This window comes from Myotis brandtii, unplaced genomic scaffold (assembly GCF_000412655.1).
Source record: "Myotis brandtii unplaced genomic scaffold, ASM41265v1 scaffold825, whole genome shotgun sequence".
NCBI classification, from domain to species: domain Eukaryota; kingdom Metazoa; phylum Chordata; class Mammalia; order Chiroptera; family Vespertilionidae; genus Myotis; species Myotis brandtii.
In genome coordinates, this window is record NW_005371349.1 from 1,929,097 (window position 1) to 1,940,211 (window position 11,115).

Consider the following 11,115-nt stretch of genomic DNA (forward strand, 5'->3'; position numbering starts at 1 on the left):
TAGCGGGGGAGCGCGCCCCCCTGCGGCACAGCCGCGTCCTCAAAACCCTCCCAGAGGCTTCTGGAAAGCAGCAGGGGCATCCTGGAGCCTGAAGATGCCCCAGGGAGAGCCCGGGGAGGGCAGGCGTCAGCCGCCACGTGGGACATACTCCCACCCGCTCCCGGGGCCTGCCCTGCCCACGGTGACAGGTGGGGGGGACTGGGGTGCACAGAGGGAACAGCGGCTCTACCCCCAGCTCCGCGAGGTGTGCCTGCTCCCTGCGAGCATGTTGCGGTGATGTTCAGGCCCCGGAAGCTCACAGCTGCCTCCAAAGGCGCATGAACCTCCTTCCTCTCGACTCCCCACTCTGGGAACACCCCCTCCCGCCTCCCCCCCAGGTTGTCTCATCCCTGCGGTCCTCCCTCCTTGCCCCTGCTCCTCCCTTGGCCTCCTGGGTTTAGCCATCACTTAGTTGTTTGTTTACTTGCTCATCACAGATGTGTGGCTCACCCGCCCCAGGTGCTGGGCAGCCCAGGCCTTCCTGTCCCCCTCCTGACACCGCCTGCCCCGGCCTAGCTTTCCTCTCACTGTTGTCACTCGGCCTTTGATCTGCCCTCAGCGGGGTCCAGCCCCGGCCTGTGCGCCCTTCCTCTGGGCTGTGGGCCACTTCACAAGCTCCGCCAGGAGGTCCTGGTCCAGCCTGCCAGCCCTCCCTCTCCCGGGTCACACTTGGCCTCCATTCCTCAAGTGGGCATGTCCCCTGGGGACACCCCCAGCCTCTTTGAGGATTGAATTCAAACCAGTTTACTCAGGGGGATTCAATTTGCAGTTGGGAAAATGCTTTTAAAGCTCACCTGGAGGGGGAAAACAAAGGTGTACTATGAAGTGAACATGCAGGCTCCAGGAAAGGATATATTTTGTTGTTGTTAATCCTCACCCTAGGATATTTTTTCCATTGCATTTTTTAGAGAGAGTGGAAGGGAGGGAAAGAAGGAGGGAAGGGAAGAGAGAGAGAGAGAGAGAGAGAGAGAGAGAGAGAGAGAGAGAGAGAGGGTTATTCTGTGTATAATATGCCTGGGTTCGTATAACTCCATCCAGAAAGTTATAACTGTGGTTCCTTCTGGGACAGAGTAACCGCCTGGGGGTCAAGGCAGAGGAGGGCATATGTACCTTCTTTGCAGTTTGGATAGAATTACATTGAATTTTAAAAAATAGTTTTAAAGCCAAATTGTAGCTTTGGCCAGTGTGGCTCGGTTGGTTGGAGCGTGGTCCCGTACACTATAAAGGTGGCGGGTTGGATTTCTGGTCAAGGCACATGCCCAAGTTACACGTGTGGGAGGCAGCCGATCAATGTTTCTCTCTCTCTCTCTCCCTTGCTCTGAAATCAATATGTAGCCTGGCCAGTGCAGCTCAGTGGTTGAGCATTGACCTCTGAACCAGGAGGTCACAGTTCAATTCCAGGTCAGGGCACATGCCTGGGTTGTGTGCTGGATCCCCAGTAGGGGGCGTGCAGGAGGCAGCCACTCAATGATTCTCATCGATGATTCTCCCTCTCCCTCTCCCTCTCCCTTTCTCTCTGAAATCAATTTTTTAAAAATATTTTTAAAAACCAAATTGCAGGTTTGACCCTACACGTGGCTGAAAGCACACTAAAAGTTTCCTTTGCTTTCTCTCCCGTAAGAAAGCGCGCAACAGCTGTCCACTCCTGGGCTTCCTTTCATTTTATATATAAAAGGATTTCAAGAAGAAGAAGAAAAAAAACACTCCTCTGACCACTCTGTCAGATGGCATTGTTGATGGCTGGTGATTTCTAAATGAAACAGACAAAAAAGAATCTATTTTTTTTATCATTACCAAAAATGGAAAAATTTGTTTTCTTAGAAGTGTTAGCAATAGAGAGGGGATTTAAACTCACAGTCTAGAAACTAGAAAAACTTGAGCATCCCTTGTACTCTGAAAATGTTTTCCTTTTTTGCAATGCATCTCTCATCTTTATTTTTTTTTAATATATTTTATTGACTTTTTACAGAGAGGAAGGGAGAGGGATAGAGAGTTAGAAACATCCATGAGAGAGAAACATTGATCAGCTGCCTCCTGCACACCCCCTACTGGGGATGTGCCCACAACCAAGGTATATGCCCTTGACCAGAATCGAACCCGGGACCCTTCAGTCCGTAGGCCAACACTCTACCCACTGAGCCAAACCGGTTAGGGCCATCTCTCATCTTTAAATGGCTGTAATCCCAGGGAGCAGACCCTGCTGTGGCTGTTGATGTCGTAGCATGCACATTTCCAGTATGGCCCGGGGCCGCCAGGAAACATTAATCTGGAGGGATGTTACCCTTGGTACATGGGGGAAAGCACAAAGCCTGGAATTAGGAAGTTACCAAAGAAGGAAACTGTTCCTCCCCCCTCCCTCCTTCCCTCCTGAAAGGGAGCCTCAGCCGCAGAGGGGGGCTCGGCTAAGATGGGCACCCTGGTGTTCTGTGCAAGGTGGCGAAGGAAAACCAAGGCTTCCGCACCTAGTTGAACCACCGCTTGCTCCTTTGTGGAAGCAGCTTGTGCCGCGTCTCGCTGGGGAAATTACTGCATCAATGTCTCACCTACATGCCTCACACTGGGTTGAGCATGAAGTTAAATTCATCTTTTCATTCTGTCTACTTTTTTTTTTTTTTTTTTTTTAGCTATGGTGGTCATAAAAATAACCTGCTTTCCACAGTGGCTTTTCTTTTCTTTTTTAAAAAATATATTTTATTGATTTTTTACAGAGAGGAAGGGAGAGGGATAGAGAGCTAGAAACATTGATCAGCTGCCTCCTGCACACTCCCTACCGGGGATGTGCCTGCAACCAAGGTACACACCTCTGACCGGAATCGGACCTGGGACCCTTCAGTCTGCAGGCCGACGCTCTATCCACTGAGCCAAACCGGTTAGGGCCACAGTGGCTTTTCTTGACCATCAGATTGGCAGCTTTGCAGAGCAACAAACCCACGTCCTGAGCCTGGGAGGAGGGCGGGAGCAGACGTCCCCGCAGCTGCGTTGACTGAGGCAGCGACCCGCTGAGCCCGCTTCCTCCGCTGCTGCAGGGAGACAGCGCCGTGCCCACCCGGAAGCTTACCGCGAGGATTAGCCAAGATGGGGAGGGGAACGGGTGACAGCGATGGCAAACAGGCTCTCACTACATCGCAGCTGGCTCCCAAATTACACTTGGTGCAGGAAATTTGAGAAAATGCAAAAAAGCACACACAGCCCTGACCAGTTTGGCTCAGTGGCTAGAGCGTCGGCCTGCGGACTGAAGGGTCCCAAGTTCGATTCCGGTCAAGAGCATGTACCTTGGTTGTGGGCACATCCCCAGTAGGGAGTGTGCAGGAGGCAGCGGATAGATGTTTCTCTCTCATCGATGTTTCTAACTCTCCATCTCTCTCCCTTCCTCTCTGTAAAAAATCAATAAAATATATTTTTTTAAAAATGCAATGAGATTGCATAAAGTTGAAAGTATCTGTTCATTGTATGCATGTGTACATAACCCATGGACACAGACCATAGGGGCGGGGGCGGGCTAAAAGGGGGCAATTGAGGGAAAAGGGGGACATACACACATAGTTCATTTACCAAAAATGCAATGAGCCCTAGCCTGTTTGGCTCAGTGGATAGAGCGTTGGCCTGCGGAATGAAAGGTCCCAGGTTCGATTCCGGTCAAGGGCATGTACCTGGGTTGCGGGCCCATCCCCAGTAGGGAGTGTGCAGGAGGCAGCGGATAGATGTTTCTCTCTCATCGATGTTTCTAACTCTCCATCTCTCTCCCTTCCTCTCTGTAAAAAATCAATAAAATATATTTTTTTTAAAATGCAATGAGATTGCATAAAGTTGAAAGTATCTGTTCATTGTATGCATGTGTACATAACCCATGGACACAGACCATAGGGGCGGGGGCGGGCTAAAAGGGGGCAATTGAGGGAAAAGGGGGACATAAGTTATACTTTCAACAATAAAGATTTGGGGCAAAAAAAGACAGTATTTGTTCACAACCATAAAGGAGTGCCTTCCCTAGACATACAGAGCGCGATGCTAGCGAGATACTTTTCTGAGCGTCTACTGTGGGCGGGTGTGGTTCCGGCAAGTGAAGTGCTGAGCGCGGCTCTCCCGCTAGTCCGCGGGGCCACCCTTGGCCACACCCAAGATGGCTACGTCCCCAGCCCGTTTCCGGGCCCCGCGGAGCACTTCCGCCTGCCAGTCCCAACATGGCCCCACCAGTGCGCTCGGGGCGGGGCCAGGGGCGGAAGTGGGTGTAACGGGGACGGAAGCCGAGGAGGGACGCACGCAGACACAAAACACTGGAAGGGGAAGCGGCGCCGGGCCGCAGGGATGATTCCCCCGCAGGAGGCGTCCGCCCGGCGGCGGGAAATCGAGGACAAGCTGAAGCAGGTGAGACCCGGGCGGGGGCGGCGGGGAGGGAAGGCGCCGAGGCCCGGGCCCGGCATCCCCTCTGGAAGGAGGCAGTGGGGAGAGGGGCACTCGCTGCAAGGAGCTGGGCTCGGGGCGAGGCCGCGGGCCGGGACGCGGTGATCTGCAGCCGCGGGCTTCTGGTGATGCCTCCCCTCCGCGCCCCCAGGAGGAGGAGACGCTGTCCTTCATCCGAGACAGCCTGGAGAAGAGCGACCAGCTCACCAGGAACATGGTGAGTAACCCCCAGCTGGGAGGGGCTGCAGGCCTCCAGAGAGCTCGGCGACCTGGCGGGTCCGGTCCGGTCCGGTCCGTAAGGCCTGGGGTTCTGGCCTGGGTAGGAATGGTGGTATTGGGTGGGTTTCTCCGGCGGCAGCAATGTGGCGGGCGTGTCCCTTACCTCGTTGCCTCCCCCTGGTCCGCCTCCTCCCTGAGGATGCTGCTGCCCCGCTGGCCTGGGCTTGGTCTTCTCTCCACGCCCTCCCCTTCATCTCCTGCTGCAAACACAGTGAGGCTGACTTGGGTGGGCCGGGGACGGTCGTGTGTCATCCTCACTTCAGGCGACGGGCGGAGGGCAGGGGTGGCACTTCTGAGGCTGCTGAGGGCAGACAAGACTCAGCCATCTCCCTCCCCCAGGGCTCTGGGGTAGGATGAGCTCTGAAATCGGACAGATCTGGGATCTGGTCCTCACCCTCCACTTGTTTGTGTGTGGCTCCTGGCAGGTAACTCTGAGCCTCAGTTAACTCATATGGTAAGACAGGGACAATGCCACCCTCCCCCTGTGGCTGTGAAGGTCATAGGAGCCAATCCATGGGGACCCATCTTGCACAGCACCTGGTATACAGTAGGTGCTCCACAAATATGAGGTTTCTTCTTTATTTCCAGAGGGGACTGTAAAGCACAGGTTGAGTAAATACAAGCTTGGTGTATGCATGTAGTAACACAGTCATGAAGTCCTAGTACCGTGGTCGGCAAACTGCGGCTCGCGAGCCACATGCGGCTCTTTGGCCCCTTGACTGTGGCTCTTCCTAAGCCTTAGGAGTACCCTAATTAAGTTAATGACAATGTACCTACCTATATAGTTTAAGTTTAAAAAATTTGGCTCTCAAAAGAAATTTCAATCGTACTGTTGATATTTGGCTCTGTTGACGAATGAGTTTGCCGACCACTGTCCTAGTCCTTATGTAGTGAGATTCACCCCTAGCGAGAGAGGCTTTTGAAAGTGCCAACAATGAATTTGAGGCGACTCCATATGCAACTACGCCCTGTTCAGTCTAGGGAAGCCTCAGAAAGATCAGACATTGAGATTTGGCTTCAAAGGTTGGAAGGGAAACCATCGGGGTGATTATCTTGGGGGAAGGTCCTTTGTTGCTTGCCTTGCCTTCAAATCAAATTTCATCCAATGTGTTTGGACCACCTCCTATGTGCTGAGGACACAGGGGTGAACAGCTGCACCCCCGGCCCTTCCCTCGTGGAGCTTATTGTCTAGAAAACCAGAGAAAAAGCAGCCAAGGCCAGAGACCTGGTGGTGCCTAGAAGCCTGAGAGCACGTGTTCCCCCGCAGGTGTCCATCCTGTCGTCCTTTGAGAGCCGCCTGATGAAGCTGGAGAACTCCATCATCCCCGTGCACAAGCAGACAGAGAACCTGCAGCGGCTGCAGGAGAACGTGGAGAAGACTCTGTCCTGCCTGGACCACGTCATCAGCTACTACCATGTGGCCAGTGACACCGAGAAGGTCATCAGGGAGGGGTGAGCTAGGCCAGGAGGTCACATTCCTTTCATTGTTCTTTGTTTTTTTAATTGACTTTTTCTTTTATTTTTTGTTAATTTATTGTTGACATCCTTGATGCCTCCTGGACCAGCGGCGTTGAAGGGGAAGGGGGGTAGAATATATTTGAGCCTGGAGTCCCCGATATTAATTCTCTTCTTCCCCCTCCACATGGGTCCTTCTCTTCCTCTTCCATCCAGCCAGGCTGACACAGCTCTGTTCCTTCCCAGCCCTACAGGGAGGCTGGACGAGTACCTGGGAAGCATGGCCAAGATTCAGAAGGCTGTGGAGTATTTCCAGGACAACAGCCCAGACAGCCCAGAGCTCAACAAAGTGGTAAGGGGCCCCCCCCTGGGGCACCGAGGGGAGGTGTGGGGACATCAGTCCCTGCCCTGGTCTCATGAGAGACTGAACCAGCTTAAAGGAGAATGTAGTGGAATAAACATAGTACTAATATAGTACACATATTGTGGTCCTGAAGAACTCTACCTCAGGAATCACAGATATACATTAAAAAAAAATTTTTTTTATTGATTTCAGAGAGGAAGGGAGAGGAAGAGGGAGATAGAAACATCAATGATGAGAGAGAATCATTGATCAGTTGCCTCCTGCACGCCCCACACTGGGGATCCAGCCTGTAACCCGGGCATGTGCCCTTGACCGGAATCGAACCCGGGACCTTTCAGTCTGCAGGTCGATGCTCTGTCCACTGAGGCAACCGTCTAGGGCTACAGATATACTTTTTTTTTTTTTTTAAATGTGGAACGCTTCATGAATTTGTGTGTCATCCTTGTGCAGGGGGCATGCTAATCTTCTCTGTAAGCTTCCAAAGCGAGCCCCAGATATACATTTTTATTGCATTTGCATAACTTAACAAGTTTATAAATTACTTCTACAATATAAAATTTTTTAAAATATATTTTATTGATTTTTTACAGAGAGGACAGGAGAGGGATAGAGAGCTAGAAACATCTATGAGAAACATCCATCAGCTGCCTCCTGCACGCCCCCTACTGGGGATGTGCCTGCAACCAAGGTACATGCCCTCGACCAGAATCGAACCTGGGACCCTTGAGTCTGCAGGCCAACGCTCTATCCACTGAGCCAAACCAGTCAGGGCAACAATATAAATTTAACATTTGATTTTTACAAATGCATTTGGGGTTTTCTTATTGTGGTAAAAAGTACATAATATAAAACTTATCAATCTCACTATTTTTATTAAAAATTTATTTTTATATTACAGTTGACATGCAATCTTATTAGTTTCAAGTGTAGTGATTAGACATTTATGTACCTTATGAAGTGATCACCCTTATAAGTCTAGTACCTACTTGACACCATACATAGTTATTACAATGTTATTGATTGTATTCCCTATGCTGTACTTAACATCCCTGTGACTGTTTGAATAAACACCAATTTGTACTTGGTAATCCCTAACCTTTTCCATCTATCCCTCCAACTCCCCTCCCATCTGGTGACCACCAATTTGTTCTCTGCACCTGAGCGTTTATTTCTGTTTCGTTTGTTTGTTTATTTTGTTTTTTTAGATCCCACATATAAGTGAAACCATACGGTATTTGTCCTTCTCTGTCTGATGTATTTCATGATTTTGTATGAACATGTTTCCAATTCTCTTATATGTTCTGGATACCTGTCCTTTATCAGATATATGATTTGCAAGTAATTTCATTCTGTGGTTTTTTTTTACTTTTTTTGATGGTATCATTTACAGCACAAAAGCTTTTAATGTGACAGTTCAGTTGATCTAGTTCAGTGATGGTGAACCTTTTGAGCTCGGCATGTCAGCATTTTGAAAAATCCTAACTTAACTCTGGTGCCGTGTCACATATTTGCAACCATAGTAAAACAAAGATTTATATTTTTGATATTTATTTTATATATTTAAATGCCATTTAACAAAGAAAAATCAACCAAAAAAATGAGTTCGCGTGTCAGAGGTGACATAGGTTCGCCATCACTGCTCTAGTTCTTTCCTTGCAAACCCTTTTCTAACAAGAAGACATTGGTAGTGCAGTGAGAAGGTAATCAGCCAGTGTTCATGCAGCATCTGCTTATACAGCCCTGGGTTTCACCTGTGAGCATCCCGTTAGCGAGAACCTGAGCTGAAGGAAGGACCAAGGAAGGCTTCCTGCCTTTCTTCTCTGGGTTCAAGGAAGTGCAGGCAGAGGCGGGGAGGGGCGGGCGAGCCGAATGCCGCAGCAGCAGTGGGCCCTCCTCCCTCCCCTCGCCCCTGCAGAAGCTGCTGTTCGAGCGGGGGAAGGAGTCCCTGGAGTCGGAGTTCCGCAGCCTGATGACTCGGCACAGTAAGGTGGTCTCCCCTGTGCTCATCCTGGATCTGATCAGTGGGGAGGAGGAGCTGGAGATCCAGGAGGAGGTGCCCCTGGAGCACCTGCCGGAGGGCGTGCTCCTGGACGTGATCCGCATCTCCCGCTGGCTGGTGGAATTCGGCCACAACCAAGGTGAGGGGCCGGCCCAGGGGGAGGGGCAGGGGTGGTTTTTTTGTTTTGTTTTTAATAAAAAGTTTAGCCATGGCCGGGTGGCTCAGTGAGTTGGAGTGTCGTCTCGTACACCAAAAGGTTGTGGGGTCGATTCCCAGCCAGAGCACATACCTAGGTAGTGGGTTCAATCCCCAGTCAGGGTGCGTACAGGAGGCAACTAATCAATGTTTCTCTCTCACATCTATGCTTCTCTCTCTCTCTCAAATCAATAAAAATTAATAAAATCATTTTGTAATGGCTAATGATAATAGTGTTTTTTCCATTCACTGACATTTGTTGTCTTTGTGCCTCCTATAAATTACTCACATCCTTTGACTCCTTGATGTTTCTCTATGCTTCTCTCTCTCTCTCAAATCAATCATTTTGTAATGGCTAAAGATAATAGTGTTTTTTTCCATTCACTGACATTTGTTGTCTCTGTGCCTCCTATAAATTACTCACATCCTTTGACTCCTTACCTAATCTTTATATATTTTTTATCTGAAAATACTTAGCTTCAGAACTTAAAAAAAATCATCAGTTCTATTGGGGGATACTTTCCCTTTAAAGACTTTGCCTGATTCGGGGCAAGGCCCCGTGGGTGGCTACGAGCCCGAGGAGGTGCTAGGAAGGGGTTAGCAAGTAGAAATAGTGGACGCACTGCCGCCCCGCGGAGCTGGTCTAGAGGGGAAAGGCCGGGACCGGCTGCCACAGGCCCATCGCCACATCTCTCCTCAGATTTCATGAACGTCTACTACCAGATCCGCTCCAGCCAGCTGGACCGCTCCATCAAGGGCCTGAAGGAGCATTTCCGGAAGAACAGTTCTGCCTCTGGGGTTCCCTACTCCCCTGCCATCCCCAACAAGAGGAAAGACACGCCCACCAAGAAGCCCATCAAGCGGCCAGGTGAGTCCCCGCCCCGGCCCTTTAAGCACCAGCCAGAAGGCGCTGGGACCTGCGTTGCTTTTGGCCACCCTGGGGTTATCGGCGTCGGCCCCTCCAGCTGCAGGCAGACAGGACAGAAAGCCAGTGTCTGCCCCCCAGCAAGGCCCCACCGAGGAGGCTCTTCCTGCTGCTCAGCAGGGTCTGGGGGCTGCATCCATGTCTTTGGGGGAGGGAGGGGCGTCAGAGATGTGGAGAGGCAGGGGAGTGGGGTGCAGCCAGGGCAGAGCCCCTTGCTGGGCCCCTGCTCCTCCCCTGTTGTCCCGCCAGGAGGCCAGGCTGCGACAGCCAAGCTCGGGGGATGGGACAGGGCAGCCTTCACCTCCCAGCGAGCCAGGGCGGCTGGAAGTGGCGCATGGCTGAGAAGTGGGGTGGGAGACTTTATACTTTCACAGTCAGCCCTCGCGGAGGAAGTGCGCCTGGCTTTCAGGCCGCACTGCGAGTTCGTGCCTTGTGGCGGGCCGTAGAGGGAGGGTGCTGAGGGCGAGAGGCCTGGGCCGTGGGTTGTGGTGTTCTGGGTGAACAGCTCACATCCTTGTCCCTGCATCATGTCCCCACAGTCTGTGCAAGTAAACTGTCCCGTGTGCACCCACAGCTTGGCAGGCCTGGGTTAAGCTGCAGGCACTGCCCCAGGGTGGCCTGCGGGACCCGCCCCGGTGAGAGGCTGGGTGTAGAGCTTCCCCTTCCTTTGTCCGGCCCTGCCTGCCCTGCCCCTCTGAGGGTGTCTGTTCGCACTCCTTAGGGCAGGGGTCCTCGAACTTTTTAAACGGGGCCAGTTCACTGTCCCTCAGACCATTGGAGGGCCGGACTATAGTTTTAAAAAAAACTATGAACAAATTCCTATGCACACTGCACATATCTTATTTTGAAGTAAAAAAACAAAAGGGGGAACAAATACAATATTTGTATTTGCATGTGGCCCGCGAGCTGTAGTTTGAGGACCCCTGCCTTAGGGTTTGGAAATGTGTCAGAGCAGACGCTGCCCTGGGGGCACAGCCAGGCGAGCTTAGGGAAGCTGGGGGGCCTGGAAGGAAGGCACTGCCTTCTCCCCTCCAGTGTGGGTACCCCGGCCGCTCCCCCAGAAAATCCGTGACTCCACTGGGCCGGCGGGCTTGGCCGAGGCTGCAGCTGCTGCAGGCGGGCCGCCCCGTCCCTCTGTGCCTCTGTGTGCTGAGCAGGGCTGTGTCTGGGAGGCCGCCTGGGCCAGCGGTCTGTGCTCGGTTCCCGTCCGTCTCTTCTCTGATGGCCCCGGGAGGCCCTGGGATCCGATGTGCTCTGCCCTGGGGTGCTGGCCGGCCACGCAGGGACAGGGCCTTCCGGGAGGAGGGCTCCCCATGGACTGAATTCCTCCTTGGCTTGTAGACCCAAGAGGGAAACTAGCTGGGAGGTCCCCATGCTCCTGTGGGGGTTCAGGGTTGTCCGGAGCTGGGGGGCTCAGGACTGGTGTCGGGACTAGGGAACCGGGCCTGGGACAGCAGT

At 52.1% G+C, this 11,115-nt stretch overlaps 1 protein-coding gene across 9 annotated transcripts in view; it reads left to right on the forward strand.

Annotated features, from left to right (window-relative positions):
- Positions 1-11,115, forward strand: part of EXOC7 (exocyst complex component 7) — a 70,390-nt gene that overhangs the window by 30,994 nt on the left and 28,281 nt on the right. For 8 of the 9 annotated variants that reach the window (XM_005884231.2, XM_005884236.2, XM_005884233.2 and 5 more), the window contains exons 11-17: positions 728-734; positions 4,327-4,404; positions 4,592-4,657; positions 5,987-6,171; positions 6,421-6,526; positions 8,454-8,676; positions 9,433-9,600. In XM_005884231.2, the coding sequence (XP_005884293.2) occupies positions 728-734; positions 4,327-4,404; positions 4,592-4,657; positions 5,987-6,171; positions 6,421-6,526; positions 8,454-8,676; positions 9,433-9,600 (833 nt within the window). Of the gene's footprint in view, positions 1-727; positions 735-4,250; positions 4,405-4,591; positions 4,658-5,986; positions 6,172-6,420; positions 6,527-8,453; positions 8,677-9,432; positions 9,601-11,115 lie in introns of those variants that run through there. The other variant, XM_005884238.2, reaches the window with a different exon arrangement.